The sequence below is a fragment of the Eubalaena glacialis genome, chromosome 1 (genome assembly GCF_028564815.1).
Source record: "Eubalaena glacialis isolate mEubGla1 chromosome 1, mEubGla1.1.hap2.+ XY, whole genome shotgun sequence".
Classification (NCBI taxonomy): domain Eukaryota; kingdom Metazoa; phylum Chordata; class Mammalia; order Artiodactyla; family Balaenidae; genus Eubalaena; species Eubalaena glacialis.
The window spans coordinates 234,246,897-234,268,905 of record NC_083716.1 but is presented as its reverse complement, the minus strand read 5'-3'; the positions used below and the strand labels follow the sequence as shown (position 1 = coordinate 234,268,905).

Below are 22,009 nucleotides of genomic sequence, written 5' to 3'. Positions count from 1 at the left end.
ATATACACACACACAGGTAAACACACGTGCATGCACACATGTACACACACCCGTGTACACGTGCACACACCATGTCCGCCGAGGGTCCAGAGGGGACTGCGGGCGCCCTCACCTCCCGGTCGAAGTCGTTGCTGTAGTCTGTCTTGTACAGCAGCTCCAGCAGTAGCACCTCCACCTTGTCAGCCTCCAGGCCCGTGGCCAAGGTGAAGCCCAAGGCCCGGTACAGAAAGCCCTGGCGAGGCAGAGGGAGAAAGGGAGCTTCAGGCCTCCTACTCTGCCCTCCGGGGTCACTGCCATGGGGAGTTCACTACCCATTCCTCCAGATTACCTCACAGTCAAGGTTAGAATACCTTCATCACCCAAAAAAGAAACCCTGTACCCATTGGCAGCCACCCCACATCTCCCTAGTCCCTGGCAACCACTCATCTACTTTCTGTCTCATTAGATTTGCCTATTCTGGATATTTCAAATAAGTAGAATCATATACTGTGTGGTCCTTTGTGCTCCTTTGCATCTGGCTTCTTTCATTTAGCACAGTGTTTTCAAGGGCCATCCTTTTTGTACCATATATTAGTACTTCATTCCTTTTTATGGCTGAATAATACTCCATTGTGTGGATATACCACATGTTTATCCACTGATGAACATTTGAATTTTTTCCACTTTTTGACTATATGAATAATGCCACTCTGAACATTTATGTACAAGTTCCTGTGTGGACATATGTTTTCATTTCTACTAGGCATATATAATTAAAGAGTGGAATTGCTAGGTCATATTGTAACTCTATATTTAACATTTCAAGGAAATGCCACACTGTTTTTCGAAAACACTGCACCATTTTGTATTCACACCAGCAATACATAACGGTTCCAATTTCTCCATATTCTTGCCAACATTTGCTATTATCTGTCTTTTTGATTATAGCCATCCTTGTGGGTGTGGAGTAATAACTTGATGTGGTTTTGATTTGCATTTCCCTAATGGTAATGATCTTGAATATTTTTTCATGTGATTACTTGCCATTTGTGTATCTTTTTTGAAGAAATGTCTATTCAGATCCTTCTCCCATTTTTAAATTGGCTTATTTATCATTTTATTATTGAGTTATAAGCCTTCTTTATATATTCGAGGTACAAATCCCTTATCAGGGACTAGATTTGCAAATATTTTCTCATTCTGTGCATTGTCTTTTCACTTTCTTGATGGTACCATTTTCAGCATGAGTTTTTAGTTTTATGATGTCCAATTTATCTATTTTTTCTTTCATCACTTGTGCTTTTGGTGTCAATTCTCAAAATGGTTTGCTCAAGCCAAAGTCATGAAAATTTATGTTTTATTCTAAGAGTTTTATAGTTTTAGCTTTTATATTTAGGTCTATGATTCATTTTGAGTTAATTTTTGTGTATGCTATGAGGAACAGGTCCAACTTCATTCATTTGTAAGTGGCTATGCAGTTTTCCCAACATCATTTGTTAAAGACTATTCTTTCCCCCACTGAATTGTCTTGGCACTCTTGTTAAAAATTAGTTGACAGTAAATGTGTGATTTATTTCCAGACCCTCAATTCTATTCCATCAATCTATTATCTATCCTAATGCCAGTATCACACTGTCTGGTTTACTGTAATTACGTAAGAAGTCTTGAAATTGCAAAACCTGAGACCTCCAACTTTGTTCTTTTTAAATCATAACTGTGTTGGCTATTCTGGGCCCCTTATATTTCCCTATGAATTTTAGGATCATCTTGTCAATCTCTGGTGGGTACAGGCCAGCTGGGATTATGGTAGGGGTCATGTTGAATCTGTAGATAAATTGGGGAGTGTCACCATCTTAAAGATATTGTCTTCCAATCCATGAACATGAAATGCTTTCCATTGATTGAGACCTTCTCTGATTTTCAACAATGTCTATAGTTTTGAAAAGACCCTTTTACAATGAAATATACACATGTGGTGGTCATGAGCCAGTAGCTGGATGCGTCAGGGGTGAGAAACTAATCTGCAGGGTGGGGATGGGGACGGGTGTGCAGCAGGGTTTGATAGAAAGCGTCCTGCTCCTCTACCCGCCTCTACCAAAGTTGGGGGTCCAGCTCCAAACCCCAGCTTGCCCACATTTTTGTTCCGCTTTTAGGCCTTATCTTCTTCCCTCTTTGGCCTTCTGTGGTTCTGTGTCATCCTCATCCTTCTCACTATTTACCAAACCTCGTTCAGACATCTCACTCCTTGCCTGTTGCCCCTGCTATGACAACACTTCAGGTGGGAAGTGAGGTGAGAAGAATGGGGAAGCTGGTAGCTGGAGGAGAGATTGCCAGCGCCAACAAAGCAGGTTCTGAAGGAAAAACGAAACAGAACAAAACACTAAAAGCCACTGATCTAGACCAGCCAGCCATCTCTCCTCCCAGGACCCTGTAGACAGCCACAGATACAGCTGGTCTCACACCCAACGTGACCCTCTCCAGCTTTACTGTCCCTGGAGTCCCCTCCCTGTCTGAAGTGCCCGGCCTCTGGGAACCAACCTTCTCTAGGGAGGGGCTGTCGAAGCTCTCCGTCTGGTTGTTTAGCTCTTTGCTCAGATGCAGGCTCCAGTTGGAACCCCAAGTCTTCTTGAGGGAGTTTCTCAGAAACTGGGGAGGCGGAAGACATGGGTGGGCAGTGCTCCAGGAGGGCTGTGTGACCTTGAGTTGTGACTCACCCTCTCTAGCCCCCTTCCCCAGTCTCTGGACCCATACGGCCCTGATCCAGCGCCAGTGTCCTGTGGGCTTGGGGACTGGCGGGCAGGGTGTCACCCTGCGCTGCTTCGCTGGGCTCTTGGTTCCCCAGGGTGGCTCATCTGCTGTGGACACACCTGTACTCCCCCAGTCTTCCGACAGAAGGAGACTGTGTCCCTTAGAGGCTCCTAAACTCCCCACAGGCCAACCCCACAGAGGCCGCCACCACCACCATCTCCCCACCCCGGCCTCAGTAGGTGGGATCACCTCTACCTGAATCAGCTTGTCCTCCCATGTCTCCTGGTTCCATGTAAACTCAGTGTGTTCTGCAGGAAGAAGGGCCACGCATGCTCGCCTCTCCTGCCGCTCCCCCCTGGGGCCACCTAGTCAGCCCAGCGACTGGGGTCCCCACCACACGCTGCATTTTCCTCCCCACCTTCCCAAGGACCAAAAGAGGCTGGGCTCCTGTTGCTCAGGCCACGTGATTAGTACCCGGCATGTACACGGACGGGGTTGACTCGGGCGTGCACCCCGGGCACCTCACCTTCCAGGTACTTGACCAGCAGGGGGATCTCCAGCTCCCACGTGTCGGCCATGGCGGGGGCGATGCTCTGGCTCAGGGTCCTCAGAAGGTTGAGCATGGCGATCCCACGTCCCTCCCCCTTGTAGGGGGACGACATCAGCACCTGGAGGGCACCGAGACTCCAGTGGGGCCCCGCCCGGGTTGGGCAGCCCCAGGCCCCTTACTCCCCAACCTGGGGCCTCATGGTCTGTGCTCATAAAGGGAGAGTTGGACAGATTGGGGGGTTTTCAAGCAGAGCTCTGAAGATCTCCAGGATCAGAGTATCCCCGCAGAGGATGCTGCAGGAAGGAAAGGAGATGAGGGGCAAGACCATGGGCTCCCTCCCCACCCCAGCTTCCATGGAGCATGGGTCAGTGTCCAGAGTCAGTACAAGGAGGAGGAGGCACGGGTGCAGGACTGAGCTGACCCTGGGGATGGGCAGGCTAGTGACAGTGTCTTGCGGATGCTTTGGGGCCATTCAAAGGCCAAGCAGAGAAATCTGGGAGCATACTGTCCCTGCCACATGTACGCCAGAGGGACAACAGGGACCTGGAAAGCTCTGTCCTGCCAAGTGTCCAGCTCCCTCCTCTCCCTGGAGGCTGTAAGGATTAGGAGCTCAAGGGAGAGGCAGCACAGGACACAGCTGTGGCCAGGCCAGGGCACAGCTCACGTGAGCCACTCACCAGGAGACGGGCCAGCAGTTTCTGCAGTGCAGGCAGATCCACTGAGGAGAAGAAGATGCGACCCCCGCTGAAGCTGCCCTGCTCCCGTGCCCCTAGGGCTGCTTTACCCTGCCAAGTGCTTCCCCAACAGCATCCTATTGCCCCCTGAATGGAGGATGCGTCAGGATGGGGGATTTTCCATAAAGGACATCATTATAACTGGCTATCTTGGGAAGAAGAAGCCTAGTGCTGCAGGCTGGGGCTTAGAAGATACTGTTTTCAAGACAGCCCACTTTGTAGTAGACACAAGGACCGGCCGTGAGAGTGTTTGTCTCCTACTGTGAACCTTGGCCTTGTTGAGCCAACAGTAACTAGACACCCACCTCCCTCACTTCACCTTCCTCTTCAGGCTCTGCGAGGTAATGAGCCCATGAGAAGCAAGCTCACAGCACTTGGACCAGTGAGCAAGGGAGGGCCAGGCCGGCTGAGAAGTCACAAAGGGGAGGGAGGTGATGCCCGGAGAGGCCCCAGCCCAGTTGGGGTGAGGGCATGAGGGAGACCTCAGGGGTTGTCCTAGCTGGCTGCTCAGAGCAGTCTCCGCCCTTCGCCACTGCCGTGTCCTTTAAGGCTCCCAGTGACCTGCGGTCGCCGGCCACGCCCATCCACAAAGCCCCAGGTCCGCGAGAGCAACCCCCCTGGGACAACGGTGTCACCCGTACAGAGGTCAGCCTAGTCACTTTCTCGTGAGTCTGGTGTTAACAGTGCTCCAACCGGGGGGGCCCCTGATGGGGGTGGTCTCAGAGGACTGGGATGGGACCTGCTCCCAGGGGCCCAGAGAGCTCACACCTGGAGAAAGCCGGAGCCAGGAGCCCTGCAGGCGGGGTCTGGGCCGGGGGCACGGGCCAGGGGATGGGGACGCGAGGAGTGGACTGCCGGAAGAAGTCTGTACGCTTTTAACCTCCTCAGATATGGCCTTGGGCCTGGCTGTTTGGGCTCCGGCCCCACGTGCCCACCCCCAGCAGCCGGCCCAGGGGTGCTGCCCACCGTGCCTGCTCTTGCTGGTCGCGTTGGCTTCCCTGTCCTCGGCGTGGAGCTGGCGTTCTGCCAGGCTCGTGAGACTGAGGCAGGTGGGGGTCAAGGCCTCGGTGTGATCCGTCTCCATGATGTAGCACAGGAGCCTCACCCAAAACTCCTGGGGGGCGGGTACGGGGGGCAGGATCAGCCCGGGCCTCCCACGGCCCTGTGAGGAGACGGGGCGGGCTCCCCCTGCAATGTGGCCTCACCATCGCTTCTCCAGAACCACACTCTGACCAGCTGACCGCCTCAGCCCTGCCCAGCTCTGCTGCCAACCCCGGTCCCTGCCAGGGCCATCTAAGCGACACCCACCTGCCGTGGTCGAGGGGGTCAGCGAGTCCTGGGCACCCAACCCCCATGCCTGCTGGCCTCACTCCAACCCCACACCCATCATACCCTCTTTGACCAGCACCCTCCCTCTAACGCCAAACCCTCTAGAGGTGCACACTGGGCAGACAACCCAACCATGCTTGCCAACCGTGATGGTCAGTTTTTATGTGTCAACTTGGCAAGTGAAGGTACCCAGGTATTCAAACACTAATCTAGGTGTGGCTGTAAAGATATTTTGTAAATCTGATGAAAGTACATAATCCATAAAGGAGGTTAGTCTGGATAACGTGAGTAGACTTCATCCAATCAGTTGAGAGCAAAAAACAGGTTTCCCTGAAGAAGAAGATAGTTTGCCTCAAGACTGCAGCCTCTGCTACTGCATGAGTCTCCAGCCTGCTGGCCTGCCCCCTAAATTTCAGACTTGCCAGCCCTCACAAATGCATAAACCAATTCCCTGAAATAAAGCAAATGATATATTGATATATATCTCCTACCGGTTCTGTTTCTCTACAGATGCTTAGAGCTGTGTCTCTAGTTCTCCAACTTCACCCTGCCATCTCCCCTCTCCTCAGATGATCACTGAACACCCCCAGTGACCCTGGTCCCCCTTAGCCCCACTCCCACCCCTAGGAGTCAGAGGTGAACGCCTGTGCTAATGACTACAAGTGAAGTTGCTTGACCTGTTCTAGCCACTGGGATGAGAATCCCCAGCTCCTGGGTTCCCCCAGGGAGGCAGCATGATGAGCTAGAAAGAGCATTTTCATCCTGGCTCCACTGTATACCAGCTTAGACTCCTTGAGCAACTTAATGAGGCCCTCTGAGCTTTAGTTTCCTCATCTACAAAAGCAGGGTAATAATAATAGACCTTACCTCACAGGGTTGTTGGGATAATTAAATGAGACTCTACATATTATGCACCTAGTACAATACCTGCTATATGTAGGTGCTCCAATGGATTGTAGCCTTATTATTATTATTATTATTATTATTATTTCTATAATTAAGATAAGCTGCCCCTGGATGGGGAGCATCGAGGCCATGGCCTCCATTAATGGATGATTCCCTCCGTATGCTGTCGTGGTAAATTTTTCTATCTTATTGCTATGTCACATTGTATTGCAATTAAAAGTCGGCACGTTTGTTTCCCCTAAAGCCTGTGAACAACTTGGGGGTCATACTGAGCCTTTCCAGTGTATGCCCTGGTGTCTTTCACATAATAGGAACTCACTGAATGTCTGGAGTTAAACCACTAAAATCACTTATTTACACATACACGTACACACATGCATGCGCGTGCACACACACACACACCTCGACTGAAGGGACTTCAAGGTAATGGACACATTTCAAGCACTAAGTCAACTGATACTTATTAGGCCTTCTGTGTGCCAGGCACTGCCCTGTTCCCATCAAGCACCTGGATCTTGAAAGACAAGAGCTCAGGTAATTGAGAGATCAGGGCCCCCCAGTCATCCCAGGTGGTGGGAAAGGGAGACGCAACAGTGCAGAATTCTGGGCCTGGGCTATTCCCCCCCAGTCTGGAGCACTGCAGACATGAGCTACCAGTTCCAGCATGCCGGCCCAGTGGGCCAACTCACGTTGCTCATCCCACTGACAGAAGAGGTTATGATCCTCACGGTGTCCATGGTGACCTTGTGGACCATCTTCTCCTCCAAGTTCCTCTGATAAAAGCTCTCCCGGCGATGTGCCTGGAAGACAGAATCGAGGGGTCCCTGCTTGTGGGCTGGCAGGGGCTTGTTGTGGTCTTGGCTGTGGTTTCCTCACCCCACCACGAGGCTTGATGCCCAGATACTGAGTCTCTGAGAAGCCCAGAGCTGTGCACACGTTTCAGTATTTTCTAGACTCCTGCGGCTTACTGTGTGTGTCTGTGTCCTTGCATCATGAAGGTACACGCACGCAGGTTCAAACCCCGGTACACTGAGCAGCGCACCTTCCTCAGCGCTGTGGAAACCATTTCCAGAGCCCAGTCGCTCCACCATCTGCATGGCAGGGCCACTCACCAGCTTGTAGGTGGACAAGGTCAGCTGCACAGACACGTACTTCAGGCCCCAGCCTTTGATCCTGTCCTGGAAGCCGGACAGGGCCAACTGACCAATGATGCGGAGAAGAGCCATCCTCACCTGAGGGCACAGGGCACGGACAAGCTGGGGGTTAGAGGCTGGGGATCCAACACCCAATCCTATGACACGAGACAGCCAGGAACTGAGGGTGCTCTGGTCTGGAAGGGGCCTCAGGGGCCACCTGGCTACTGCCCACTCTGTCCACCACCCCCTGTCTCATCCAGGGGGTGCCACTCGGCAGCCCACCCTCCCAGGAGCCTCATCTGAGCCCTTCAGAGACATGAGCGCGCTCCCTTCTCTGTAGGCGCCTCCAGCCTCAGGCAGCCCCGGTGAGGACAAGCTGACTCTTCTCCTGGGGCTCATATGTGGAGGTGACACAGAAGAAGCCTATTCCCTCTTCCCCTGACATCCTCCAGGTATTGAAGGCAGCTCTGCCTACGTCTCCAGCCTTGTTCCCTTCCCCATTTGTGCAGACCCTCGCCAGCCTGGATCTCCCCTCCCTGGGACAGAATGGCTCGACAGCAGCCCTCAGGGTCTGTATTCAGAAGCAAAGCTAGACGCCAGGGGGCCGTGGCTGCAGTGGAGCCGGGCCTGTGGTTTTTAGCCTTTATTTGACAAGTTGCCTTTTTCAAATGTGGTAAAGACCCTAGCCAGCCAAGCAGTTTGAGCTGATGCTGGGTTCGCTCGGCCTCTCCTCTGTCCAGGGTGGTGTCTGAGACCCTTGACTGGAAAACTCCAGGTCCCTGGTGATAGGGAGGGGTCTCAGGAACGGGACCGCAGCTCTGATGGGCCTCACTCTCCCCCAGCCGTACTCAGGGCCGGCTGGGAAGGTAGGTTTTCCATCCAAGGGCCTTACTAGAGGAGGCAGCCAGGGCTCCACCCACAGAGCTGGAGGGGAAGGCAGGCGGCAGCTAATAGAAGAACACCCCACTCGCCACCAACTTCCCTCCGCTTGCCCGGCAAAGGCCCCCACCTGCACCCCTTTCTGGGTCTCTGCCCCGTTACCTTGGGCCGGGTGTCGGAGAGTGTGTCCTTGACCACCCAGATGGCCAGGTGGATGGTCCTGATATTCATTCTGGGCTCTGAAAGAAGAAAACTCACCTGGAGGTCCACTGGCCTTAGGGCTGGGCTCTGAGGGGATGCCAGAAGCTGCGAGGCCTTGCCCGCCACCCTCCACGGGAGCCAGGGCTCGGGGTCCACGTCACCCTCCTGAGAGCGTCCGACTCATCCCCCCGAGCTCAGGGGCACTTCCTTCAGAAGTCACCCTGGCCACTTCCCAGTGCTCTCAGCACTCTCCCCACCCCAGCCCAGGGGGACGTTGTTTTCATGCCTCACTCCCTTGGCCTCTGCTCTGTGTGTGTCTCTTTGGAACCTAGTGGACCCTCCTTGAGGGCAGGGCGGGGTCTCCCGCAAGAGCTCTTTAGTCCCCTCAGCTGGACATACGGTGCTGGACACACAGCAGGCACATGGAGGCTGCAAAGCCCAGCTATGGAGAGCCTGGGCTCCGGTGCCAGGCTGCCTGCACTCAAACTCCGGCTTCACCGCATCCCAGCTGTGTGACCTCAGGTGAATTACTTAGCCCCTCTGTGCCTCAGTTTCCTCACCTGTAAAAGGTGGATATTAAGAGCACCTCCCTCACAGGGCCGCTGTGAGCAGTAATGAGTTAACGCCGGGCCTGGTGCACAAGAGGGCTGTGTGTTTGCTGGATGTAGGGCTGATGACCGCACACACGACGGAAGGAGGAAGATAAAGGGAGGTGAGAAAGAGCAGGAGAAGGTTCTGGAGATGTTGGTATGGACGGAATTAGAGTCAGGCTGAGCTCAAGGCTAGGCATTACTAGAAGTTAATGCTGGTGGAGGAAAAAGAGGAAATGAGGTTGGGGTAGAAGGTGGCAGGTATTCAGGCACCAAAGAATCTAAAAAAGAGTGGATATATGTATACGTATAACAGATTCATTTTGCTGTACACCTGAAACTAACACAACATTGTAAATCAACTACATCCCGATAAAAATTATAACAAAGAAAAAAAGAAAGGGAGAATGTTACAATTTAAAGTTTTTATCTCCAAAATGGAAAACTTTTTTCTGATTATAAAAATAGTATTTGTTCACTGTAAAATCAAAATAAAAGATAACCACCCTTAACAGTTTAGGTGTATCCTTCTAAACTCATTTATGCATAAACACCTAGACTTCTTTCACATAACCGAGGTCATGCTATATATACTGTCCCATACTGTATTGTTATACTTACTATATAAAGGGCAGCTTTTCCATGAAAAAGTGTAGATTGTATAATATTCCATATGTTGCTATACTATCATTAATTCCACCAATTCCTTATAGAAGAACATGTAGGTTGTTTTTAATGTTTGGCTTTTATGCCCAATGTTATAATGAACATCTTTATCCAGTTGCTTTTGGCCAATTATTTCCTTCAGACAGTTGACAAAATGTTAGATTTTTGAGCCCAAGTTTTGGGCCCTATCCAATTGAGAACCCAGAAAGGTTTAATCAATTTACACCCCCATCAATGAAGTATAGAAGCCTGGTTTCTTGTATTCTAGACCAGGGATTAGCAAAGTATAGCCCTAAGGCTAAATCCGGCCCAAAGCCTGTTTTTGTGGATAAAGTTTTATTGGAACACCACCACTCTCTGCAGTCTATACAGACCATGCTTTTGCTCTACAATGCAGAGTTGTATAATTGTCACAGACCATGTGGCCTGCAAAGCTGAAAATATTTTTGTTATCTGGGCTTTTACAGAAAAATGGCTAGGCCAACACTAGTCATTATCTTTATCATCTCTGCCCATCAGATGGGTAAAAAGGTGTCACTGTTGCTTAAATTTGCATTTCTTTAATAAAGGGGCTTACTGGCAGCAGAAGGTCGTTCACGTACAGTTGCCCAGTTCGCGCACTGTGCAAGGGCACCCAGCTGAAGGACTGAACTGAAGCCACCCATGTTCTTCTCGAGTCATGCAAGACCACATGCTGCCAGTAGGGAGCACCTTGTTCAAATTCACGCAAAGGTGCTCTCTGAGCTGGTGCTGTTGGGGACAGTATTTCCCTTTATCAAGGCCAGGTTTAGGATTTGGGCTTAGGGATTTAGAATCAGGGGTTCAGACTAAGGTTCGGCACTGGGTCAACAGAGCTTTAGGGCTACGTCTATATGGTGTAACTAGGCTTTATATTCAGCCTTTGATTTAGCTTTGGGGGATTCAGGTAAACAGTCTGAAATTCAGACTCAGGTGGAAGCTGGGATTCGGGATTTAAGGAAAGGGTGAGGGTGTGGAGGGTGGGCTATGTTCAAGGATAGAAAACGTGAAGCAACCCGGAGCTGTGATTTCTTGGCCCACCCAGTAGTGTCCATAAAAGAGGAAATGAAAGAGGCGCAGATGTGGCTGAGACCCGTCGCCCCTAACCCCTGTCCCGCTTCCTGCCCTCGCTCACCATGTGCGCTCACCACTGCCCTAATCAGGGTCAGGGTCCCCACGCGGATGGCCTCCTTGCTCTTCTCCATCTGGCTGAGGAAGAACTTCATCAGCTCCTTGGGGTAGGAGCGGGCTGCAGGGGGAAGGACCGCTTTAGTCGTGCCCCCTGAGCCAGAGCAGCGGGACGAGGCAGCCCCAGGCCCAGTGCTCAGAGGGGCCAGGACTCCCGTGGGCTCACAGCGGACCTGGGGGAGCCTCACCAAGGGCTATGAAGCAGTGCACGACTTCCGTCAGGTTCCGGCTGCTGTACTGCTGCTGGGCGGGGGGCCTTGGAGCACACCTAGGGCGGGGTCACTCAGGGAGGGTGGGTGAGATCTCAGCCGGACAGGGGACGCAGCTGCAGGAGCACCACGGCTTCGCCCCCAGCGGGATGTAGGAGACACATCTCCTACATCCCCACCACCATCTCACCCTTCGCCCTGGTCGGCCACGCCACCTGCCGCAGCCCCCTTCCCATGGACCCACCCTGAGAAGGCCGCGCCTAGCACAGCCTGCCAGCCTCACCTGGACGTGCAGTTCCGTGAAGATGGTGTGCAGCTGCATCTGGGGGACAGGGGTGTTAGCGGTCACTGACATTTCCAGGATCTGCCTCAAGACCTGCAAAAGGTGGGAAGTGGTGGCACGTGACCTTCTACCGACTCAGGATCAAACTCCAGACCTTTGCTACTCTGTGTTTTCCGTCAACCGGATGTATCAGCTTCCTCTGGGAGCTAGTTAGAAATGCCACCTCTCAGACCTGCCTAGAACTCTGAATCCAACTCTGTTTCAACCAGCCCCCGGTGATTCCCGTGCACGGTAAAGCTTGGGCAGGGCTGCACTAGGGCCACCAAGCGTGACATTCAAGGCCTTCTTCCCCTTTCTCTCCTAGTCACTGGGAGGTGAAGCCTATCTTTAGACCGAATGATCTACACATGGCTCCCCAAATCCATCCCATTCATTTCTGCTCCCAGTTCTTACAGCAAAGACGAGAGCCTCGCCTCGTCTGTAGATGAGTGACCCCCTGCACAATATACATCAGCCCAGGTCACGCCTCCACTCAGAACCTTGCAAAGGCTCCATCTCACAGGAGTTCAAGGCTGGCAGGGGTCGAATGGTGTTCCCCCCAGAATTTGTGTCCACCCAGAACCTCAGAATGTGACCTCACTTGGAAATAGGGTAGTTGCAATTAGTTAAGGATCTCGAGATGAGATCATCCTGAATTTAGGGTGGGCCTTAAATCCAATGACTGGTGTCCTTATGAGAAGTGGAGAGGACACAGAGAGACACAGAGAAGATGGCCATGTGAAGATGGAGGCGGAGGTTGGAGTGATGCAGTGCCTGGGGCCGCCAGAAGCTGGAAGATGCTCTAGGCTCCCTAGAGCCTTCAGAAGGAGCACAGCCTGCCAACACCTTGATTTCCGACTTCTGGCCTCCAGAACAATGAGAGAATAAATTTCTGTTGTTTTAAGCCACCCACCTCATGGTTCTTTGTTACAGCAGCCCTAAGAAACTGACACAAAGGCCATGACCTCACTGTGGCCTCCAAAACCCTTTGGCATCTCATCCTTTCCACCTGGAATGGCAGCGTTCATTTCTTGGAAATCCTACAGGTGCCAGGCCCCATGGCTCTATCTCCCACCCAGATGACACTCCCCACCCGGGACACTTGGGAGCCCCAAATATCTCAAGCCTCCAGCCCCGGCCGCTGCCCACTCGGCCCCTCATCTGTGTGATGAAGAGTGCCTCCAGGCGGCCCTGGTACTCTGCCAGCAGCAGGGGGATGTAGTCGTACACCTGCTCCCGCAGGCCGTCATTGGGCCGGAGGAGGTTCAGCATAGGCTTCAGGGACTTGATGAGCCCCAGCTTCACCTACCACAGGAGCGGCGTCTCTAGATCCCTCGGCCCAGGACCTCAGCAAGGCCCAGTGATGTCAGCCCCATCCACAAGACAGAGGGGACCTTGGAAGTAGAGTCCAGGCCTCCCCCGGGCCCCACAGGTGGGCGGTCAACCCAGACTGTCCCCCAAGTCCGGGCTCTGTCACTTAGGTAACTTTGGGCAGACACTTGACCTCTCTATGCCTCACTTTCCTCAGCTGTAAAACAGTCCTATGGCACAGAGTTGGCGTGGAAATCGCTCCCACAGGTAAACCGCTCGGAGAGCGCCTGGCAGGCATGTGAAAGGGACCCTCATCTAGCACCGCCAGGGACCTTTATCAATCCGCCTTCTGAGGCTCCAGGCCCACGTGGCTCTGCCATTAATCAGCTCCCCATCTCCCCGGACCGCACGGTATCTCAGCCCCGCCGGCGCCGCAGGCTGGGGAGCCGTGACCCAGGGACCGTGCGGACCCCCCACCCCCGAGCAGGGCAGTCTCACCTCGGGGTTGTTATCCCTCAGCCACACGGTCACAAAATAGCGGTACATGGGGAACAGCTTCACAGCAAACTGCTCCTCGGTCATCACGGGGTACACACTGTCCTCCAGGTGCCTCAGGTAAAACTGCACAGTCTCGCAGAAGGTCTCCATGGCTGTCCGTGGGGATGTGCAGTGAGCCCAGAGGGGCAGGAAGAAGGACAAAGGCTTCCCAGGCCACCTTCTCAGGAGGGAGCCCTCATGCACCTCCATAACAAGCAGGTCACTGAGATGGCCAAAGACGCTGCTAGAAAAATCTCCTTCTGAGTCCCTCCCTCTCTGCCCTCCCAACTCCCTCAGAGCCCCCTAATGTTCATCCTGCACGTCTGTGTGTGAAAGGCTCCCCTGAGGGGGTAGAGCGCGAAGGTGTGACTCGGCGCCAGCCCTTGATGCTCCTGTGCCGAGGCCAAGGCTGGGGCCCGGAATAAACCTCTTTTTACTCACATCCTGGGGATTCCAGTGCAGAGGGCGGCCAACACATTTTGCCCTACTTTTCTCAGGTATTGGGGATTTGGGTCCACAGAAACATTAAGTTATCAAAACCTGGGGCAATGTGATCAGATGTAAATGGCATCAAAGACCTGCCCAAGTCAAGCCCAACCTGGAAACATTTCCCCGGTCGCCCTCTCCTGTGAATCCCGTCACCCTTCCATCTCTACCTGTTTACCCCACCTCCCCATCCCCCAGCACCCTGACTGGGCTGGACCTGCGGGCCCAGGTGGGATACGTACCCCTGCAGATCACCTGGCGCATCTTGGCTTCATTGGCGAGCCTCAGCATGGTGAATATGGTAGCCAGGGTGATGCCCATGTATGGCATGAACTCAGACACTGTGGGGCACGGGCAGAGGTCACGAGGAGTCAGGGGAGGAGAGTCAGCAGAGAGGACAACCCCGCTAGCCGCACCTCCAGCCCCGGCGCAGAGCCAGGGAGACGCTTTGTGCGGTTGGGCCACAGGGGAGAGTGGGAGGCAGGGGAGGTAAGAAGAGATGGAAGCTGGTGAAGGGGGCAGGAAGTGGGAAAGAGAGGAGGAGGGGAGAGAGGTGGAGGAGGAGGAAGAGGAGAAGGAGGAGGGGGAGAAGGGAAGAAAGGAGGGAAAGAGGAAGTGGAGGAGGGGGAGGAGGAGGAGGAGAAAGGAGGGAAGGAGGAGGAGGAGGGGAAGGAGGAGAAAGGAGGGAAGGAGGCAGAGGAGGGGGAGGATAAGGGGGGAGGGGAGGAGGAGCAGGGGGAGGCAGGGAAGGGGGAGAGGAGGCAGAGTGTGGGCTCTTCCAGCCTCTGACCCCTCTGGGTGTCCCACAGACGTTCTGGGATGAAGAACCAGAGGCTGTGAGTGAGAAAGTGAAAAGGCAACAGGCATCAGAAGAAAGAGCAGAGAAAGAAGGGAAACTGCAGTGGGAGGGGGGGAGAGAAAGAGGAACGCGATAGACCACACTCGCCTCCAGCCCCGCTCCCACTAGCTCCCCTCTCAGATCCCTCACCCGCTGGACCCCCATTTCTGCACCCCCCCCGCCCCCTCTCCTGGCTCTGGCATCAGCCCACACACAGGCCCCGCCCGCCTTGCCCGCAGAGCCCCTCCAGCTACGATCTCATTTCTTTCCCCTCCTGCTTTCACTGCCTCTGCCCCCATCCCTCTCCTGCCCCCCTCTCGACCAGCCTCCGTCCCCAGGAAGCCACCGCCTCCAGCCTCATCTTCCCAGGCGCCCCAGGAGGATGGGCCACGACTGGCCCCTGGGCCCTTCCTGAGTCCTTCTCCTTCTCGCAGGCTCCACGACACCACACTGCCCTCATCTTGCTCTAGTTCTTCTGGTTCAATTCCCCCTAAGCCTTCTCGGGTTTGGGGTTTCTCAGGGCTAGGTGCTGGCCCTCTTCTCTCCTCTCTCTACTTTCACCCCCTTGGTGACAACAACTTTGGACACCACCTACACTCGAGGCCCCCTGCCCTCTGAACTCTGCTTCCCACATCAACTGCCCGCTTGATGACCTCTCCACTTGGACAACTCTCAAGGGATGCAAACTCAGTCCACGCAAAAGAAATTCATCTGAGCCCTAAGTTCTCTCTCCCCCAGTGTTCCCCGTCTCAGGAAATGAACACACTATACATGCAGCTGTTCAAACCTGAAACCTGGGAATCATTCTTGGGTCCTGCTGTTCCTTTGTCTCTCACACACGGTCCATCAGCAAGTCCGCCGACCAGAACCCCATCTACTACTCACGTCTGTCCTCCACTCGCCGAATGAGTCCCAGCCTGAGCCACAGACACCTCACAGTTACACACCTCCCACCCCCTCTCCGTCCACACCACAGCAAGAATGGGCTTCCTGGAAGTTTCATCAGGCAACTCTGCAGCTTAAAATCCCTCAATAGCTTCCTAGTGCCTTTAAATAGAGTCCAGGCTCTTCGCCACGCCCACTAGGCCCTGCCTAACTCTCCAAGCTCATTTTACACCCATCACCCCCCTCTCTCTAGCTCCGGCCATAGTGACCTCTCAGTTCTTCAGAGAAACCAAGCTTTCTCCTGCCACAGGGCCTTTGCACATTCAGTGCAGGATGGCTCCCTCATCTACTTCTTCACACAGATAATCATCATCTGAGTCTTCAGGTCACAGTTGAAGCATCGCCGCCTTAATGAGGGCCCCACAGAGATGAGGTCCTCTTCCCCTCATCCTGATCTCAGAAAGCCCCCTGGCTGTCCTCTTCATAACTGCCATCTCATATTATGATTATCTGTTTTCTTGTTTACTGGTTCACGGTGTCTTACTCACCTGTGGCCCAGCACCCACCCCAAGGCCTGCATGGAGCAGGCACTCAGCACACGTTCGTGGGATGGAAAGGGAGGGAGGGAAGGAGAAAGTGAGAGAACGGGGCCAGAGAGGGAGAGAGGAGAGAGAGGTTTGGAAGAGAAGGGAGGACAGGAATAAAGACACAGAAATGAGAGGCGGAAACACAGAGAGAGAATCTTGGCAGCTGAGAGGGACAGAGAGACACACAGAGATGAAAAGGAGGAATGCCAGAGAAAGGTAATAAGAGAGAGAAATGGAAGGGGATGGGGGCAGAGACAAGGGCAGAGGCCCGGCAGGAACACGGGATGGTCTAAAGGGGTCAGATACTGGGGCTGAGGCCCCACGGGCCCTACCATTGCCATTGGCCAGCTTCGCCAGGGTGATGATGACAAATTCTTCGGTGAGGTTGAGGGGTCTGAGGCGGTGCTGCAGCTCATACATGACCAAGCTGAAGTGGTTTAGGGACAGGGCCACCAGGGTGTCGCTGGCCACCTCTGCCCTCACGTAGCCCTCCACCTACAGGGGCCGGGGGAGGGATGTGTGGCGTCACCACCAGCTCCTGCCCCTCACCTGCTCCAGCCCTGCTGGGCTCCCTTGGGCTTGCTCAGCCTACTCCTGCCCCATGAGGTAACCGGACAAGGGCCTCGGGCATCCCAGGCCGCACCTACCAAGGCCCTGCCCCTGGGTCGGTGGGCGGCAGGGCTCTCCTACCTGCAGCATCTCCCTCATCTCCTTGGAGGCGATGGTGACCAGCTTCTGGACGCAGTGCTCCCCCAGCTCCCCCTCCTGCTGGATGATCTCCTGGAGGATGCTGTAAATGTTGACTTTGCGCTGAGTGGAAATCTGGGGAACAAGTATGGCGGTGGGAAGGTCCTGGACTGGGCAGTGGAGCCTGGGAGGGACCCGGCCCTGCCAGAGCACACAAATTCACCACGCTCTCCCTCCCACTGGTCCTCCTCCCAAATAGTGTGAGATTATGATTTATAATAAGAAATTTATATTTGGTCTTCATCCAGTTTCTGGCACAGAGCCCCTAAAATCTTTGGAATTTCCTAAGTGATGAGAGTGACAAAGGTGTCTTTTGTTATATTGAGATGATTTTTGGTCCACACCTAAGGATGGGGGCTGGTTGGCAGGAGAACCAATCATCTGATTAGAGGATTGCAACTTTCATTCCCACCCACTTGACCTCCGGGGAGAAGAGAGGGGCTGGAAGTGGAATCGATCGCCAATGGCCAGTGATTTAATCAACCATGCCTAGATAATGAAGCCTCCATAAAAACCCAAAAGGACAAGGTTCAGAGAGATTCTAGACTGGTGAACAAATAGAGATTTGGCAGGAGTGGCGTGCCCAGAGAGGCCCTGGAAACTTCGCGCCCTTTCCCAAACCCTCGCCCTATGTGTCTCTTCCATCTGGTTGGTCCTGAGTTATATCCTGCTAAAATAAACTAGTATCTAGTAGGTAAAATGTTTCTCTGAGTTCTGTGAGCCACTCTCATAAATTAATTGAACCCAAGGAGGAAGTCATGGGAACCTCCAAACTATAGCCAGTTGGCCAAACTTACGATTGGCGTCTGAAGCAGGGGCGGGGGTGGGGTCGTTTTATGGGACTGAGCCCTTAACCTCTGGGATCTGACACTATCTCCAGGTAGACAGTGTCAGAATTGAGTTAAATTGTAGCACACCTAGCTGGTGTCAGAGAATTATTTGGTGGCGGGGGGAAAACCCACACATTGGATTTGGATGCAGAATTATCAATGCCTCATCTGGTAGATGACCCCACCATCCTGAAACTGCCTAAGACTCTGACCCCGACTCCGCCATCTCTCACGCCACCCCCTCCCTTCCTCCCATCAGGCTCATCCAACTGGCCCTGTCAGTGTGGCCTGCAAATCTGTCCTCTCTTCACTGTCTTCAGCCCAGCATACTCAGCTAGGCAGGTGTCAAATGGTCAGCACACAGGTTCCTCCACAGATTTGGCACTGGCCCTCTTGCAAGTCCAAGAGGACATCATCTATTTTGCTTCTTAGATAGCTCTTGTCACAAGGGGGGACTCCTCTCCACGGGGGCTGTTACCTGCAAAATGCTCTGGGAAGATGGCCTCCTCCCCTGGCTGGTAAGGAGGTCTCTTACCAACAGTCAAGACCTTAGCAAATTTGGGGACCTCAAGAGGAAAGGAAGTCAATGAAATTTATACGTTCTATGAGTGACATCCAGTACAGAGAGTCTTGGCCTTTCTTTCCTAGTCTCGATATAGCAAGTAATAGAGGCTTGTAAACTCCAGTGAGAGATTCCTCATGAAAACTCCTGGACCGAAGAGAACCGTGTGGCCTTCTCTGCCTAGTCCGATGGCTTTTGTTTTCTCAACCTCTTCATTTTTTTTTTTTTATTGTCCCCTAAGGAGCCTTCTTAAGCATTTTTTCCTAATTGCCCCCCACCATGAAAATGTAATACCACAAAGATATTATATAGCTGATTATACATATCTGTGCTTCCTACATCAAAAACTAAAATATCCTTCGCACACACCAACCCCCGACCCCACTGCCGCAAGAACCAATTTTACCTGCTTTGGAGCAGTATCACCCCGTTAAGAATTCACGCTCTAGATCTTCAAGGCAAACTCAAGGAAGTCCAGATGCGTAGCTAACACTGTTGCTGCAGATATGTAAACAGCCAGGCAAATTATAATAAGCCCAGCCTAAATTCTGCGATCGAAATTAATCTTTGGAGAATATTTACGGGCACAAGAGAAAAATTGTCAAAGACTTGGAAAGTGGCATAAAACAGGCACGGGGTGGCCTCCCAGAGGCAGGCTTGGTGCTGTCTGCTGCCCCTGTAGGATCATCCGGCCTGTGGGAGTGCGTGCCTTTGATCGCCGTGATAGTCTAGGCTAGGCTACGTCTCCACGGAGACAGAAGGTAAGTTTTAGGAAACTGATGCTGAAAATGATTCCTGTTCGTGACAACGCAAAGGAATTTTGTCTGGTAAAGAATGTAAATCTCTGTAAGTAAAATTGCCATTTTAACAGATTTTAACATCTTACTGGTTCCTTCACTAATTAAAGAATAACTAAAATCTTTAACACAGGTTAAGTTCCAAAATATGCCTACTTGTTTATCATCTGTTTATTGCCACTGATCATTTATCGTGGCCTGGGTATTAACCATGGTTTTTAAAATTTTCTATATTTCCTGATGCTTTGACTTCTTGGGGCCTTGTGGACCCTGGAGAGACTGCCCAGGGTTAGTCAATTCCTAGAGATGGCAAACAACTCACCCACTCACGAGCAAGCTTGTCAAATACAAGCAAGCAATCCAGAGCCCACATACCAACCACCTCTTGTATCAGGCTCTCACGCTCTGGACCACTATACACCTGCTCTAATCACCCCAGGGCCAGGGACCAGACCACTCAGGGCAGCCCCTACACCCCAGACCTCACTGAAATTATCCACTCTAGCCAATCCGACGTCTGCTCATCCTGCCTCGCCGGATCTTCCCCTACAGAAGCCACAATAAACACTCCTGCGTACATTTCCCCCTTGCTCCCTCTGCCTCCCGCCCGACCCTGGTTCTTCCTTGTGGGCCTGCATGGCATGGCGTGCCCCTGCCTCTTGGGATCTGTGAGTAACAGACCATCTTTTCAAGGGCAATCATCTCCTGAGCTGTTGGTCTCACTATACCTGAATAATAATAAAACCTACGTTTTAAAAGACTTTTGCAAATTCTTTGCCTATGCTCCTGGACCCCGACACACCTCCCTCAAGGCTGCCACGTATCTTCTTTCTATAAAATAAAGCTTGCTATTAAGAATTCCTATAAGGACCTGCTCTGCTACCCACTCTCAAAAGCTCAAGAATAGTCTAAAATTCAACAGCTCTCCAAGTGTGGTCCCCAGACCAGCAGCAGCATCACCTGGGACCTTGTTAGAAATGCTGATTCTTGGGCTGCACCCCATACCTACTGAATCAGAAACTCTCACGATGGGCCCCAGAAATCTGAAGTTTTAACAAGTCCTCAGGGGATACCGATGCTCTGGTCCAAACTCTACCCTGTCGTACAAAGCCCACCATGATCTCGGTTACATTTTCCATCACTCCCATCAGCATCCTCTACCCCAGCCTCTGCCCCAGTAGACAGCCTTCCCACTGGCCAAGCACTCCCACACCCTGCACCTGGTGTGTCTCTGTTCCCCCACATCTACCTGCTTCACCCCTGCTCAACATCTTTGTAGCTCAGCTCACCTGCTCTAGAACGATGACTCCCAAACCCACTGCGTCAGAATACCGAGGAGCTTTGAAAACTTGTGAGTGGCCCAGGCCCCACTTGGGCCTCAAGGGCTGAGACCCTCATGGTCTTGTCATTCTCTGTACCTCAGCACCTAGCCTGCATCCACAACCATCAGTAAATGTATGCTGAGCAGTGGACGGACGTGCAAACAGGTGGCCAGGCTCAGAGGAGCGGCTGAGGGGGAGGAGGCCCTACCTCCGGTACCTGCAGGCAGCGGATGAGAGCGTCCATCACCACAGAGGGCTCAGTGGTGGCCTTCTCCCTGATGATCACTGAGGCCAGCGTCTTCCGCAGGTCAGGACCTGCCCCAGCAGCGTCCGTTTTGGTTGACTCGCTGTCCATGATGTTGAGGAGGTTTGTGACTTGTTGGAAGGTACCTGAGACAAAGGTGGCACAGGTGTGATGCCGAGATGACCATTACAGGGGTTGTTCCCTGCGCTCCAGTCTCCCTGATACCTGCACAGCTCTAGCTCTACCTGGGGCATGATTGGGCAGGGACCTTCCTATCCACTGTACAGATGGAGAAACTGAGATCTTGACCAGGACTTGCCCTCCAGGAGTTAGTGGCCGAAATGAGGCAGGAGTGCAGGGAGGGGGTGACTTTCTTACCACTGTCGTCTGGTTCCAGAGGTTCCAGGTCCTCTGTCTCCTCTGACACGTCCTCATTTGACTCTGTTGATGCTTCTGCCATCTCTTCCTCAAGCTCTTTTGAGATAATAAGATTTGTAAAATACTTGGTGTGTCATCCCACCATAAGATGACCCCCCATGAGTCACACCCTGCATAACCCCCTTCCCTAGAGTGTGGGAGGAACCCGTGACTTGGTTAGACCCATATTCTAGCCAATAGAATATGGCAAAAGTGATGGGAACCTCCCATGATGCGATCACTGCCATGATTACATTATGTCATATAAGACTCCATCTTAGCCGACTGGAGAGAGATTCTCATGCTGGCCTTGAAAAGTAAACAAAACAAAGTGATATAAACTGCCTATGGAGGGGGCCATGTCACAAGAAACCGAGGGCCTCAGTCCTACAACCACAAGGAACTGGATTCTGCCAACAACCACATGAGCTTGGAAGAGGACCAAGCTCCAGAAAGGATGCAGCCCAGACAACATCTTGAGTGCAGCCTGTGAAACCCTAAATAAATGACCCCGCTAAGCCAAGCCTAGACTCCTGACCACGCAAACTGTGGCATAATAAACAGGTGTTATTTTAAGCCACTACATTTAGGTAATTTGTCACACAGTGATCGATAGCTACACTTGGTTAGGAAGGGCCTTTCCTCCCGCTTTTCTGGACACTGAAAACTAATGATTAATGAGAAATCCCCCTCGGCAGGTCTCATCGCTCCTCTCAAGGGGCTCTCTCAACATCAGCAGCTTCTCAAGGGCTGACAAACATCAACACAGATGTCAACACGGAGGGTGAAGAGCTCCCAGATCCTCTTTCCTCCTGTCCCAAGTTCCTCAAACTCCATCCCAGGGCCCTTCACTCTCCTGTGCTCCCTTCCTCCTGGGAATCCTTTAAGGAACAAGTCTAGGACCTAAATCCTGACCTTTTCTCAGAGTTCTCTCCTGGATGGAACAAAAACACACCACAAGAAAAAGCTCCGTTCTCTGCCTGATACACAT

The 22,009-nt window shown here is 52.7% G+C and overlaps 1 protein-coding gene across 2 annotated transcripts in view; it reads right to left on the bottom strand.

The window, feature by feature from the left end:
• The window catches only part of MROH2A (maestro heat like repeat family member 2A), a 43,589-nt gene extending 21,580 nt beyond the window's left edge, over positions 1 to 22,009 (bottom strand). Inside the window, exons 1-20 of one of the 2 annotated variants that reach the window (XM_061206052.1) lie at positions 21,934 to 22,009; positions 20,980 to 21,075; positions 20,566 to 20,747; positions 16,790 to 16,921; positions 16,432 to 16,594; positions 14,032 to 14,130; positions 13,265 to 13,416; positions 12,605 to 12,760; positions 11,394 to 11,509; positions 11,113 to 11,180; positions 10,872 to 10,985; positions 8,424 to 8,500; positions 7,359 to 7,478; positions 6,936 to 7,046; positions 4,978 to 5,125; positions 3,955 to 3,995; positions 3,254 to 3,395; positions 2,983 to 3,035; positions 2,518 to 2,625; positions 113 to 232 (exon numbers count right to left, since the gene is read on the bottom strand). In XM_061206052.1, the coding sequence (XP_061062035.1) occupies positions 113 to 232; positions 2,518 to 2,625; positions 2,983 to 3,035; positions 3,254 to 3,395; positions 3,955 to 3,995; positions 4,978 to 5,125; positions 6,936 to 7,046; positions 7,359 to 7,478; positions 8,424 to 8,500; positions 10,872 to 10,985; positions 11,113 to 11,180; positions 11,394 to 11,509; positions 12,605 to 12,760; positions 13,265 to 13,416; positions 14,032 to 14,130; positions 16,432 to 16,594; positions 16,790 to 16,921; positions 20,566 to 20,747; positions 20,980 to 21,075; positions 21,934 to 22,009 (2,274 nt within the window). Of the gene's footprint in view, positions 1 to 112; positions 233 to 2,517; positions 2,626 to 2,982; positions 3,036 to 3,253; positions 3,396 to 3,954; positions 3,996 to 4,977; positions 5,126 to 6,935; positions 7,047 to 7,358; positions 7,479 to 8,423; positions 8,501 to 10,871; positions 10,986 to 11,112; positions 11,181 to 11,393; positions 11,510 to 12,604; positions 12,761 to 13,264; positions 13,417 to 14,031; positions 14,131 to 16,431; positions 16,595 to 16,789; positions 16,922 to 20,565; positions 20,748 to 20,979; positions 21,076 to 21,933 lie in introns of those variants that run through there. The other variant, XM_061206060.1, reaches the window with a different exon arrangement.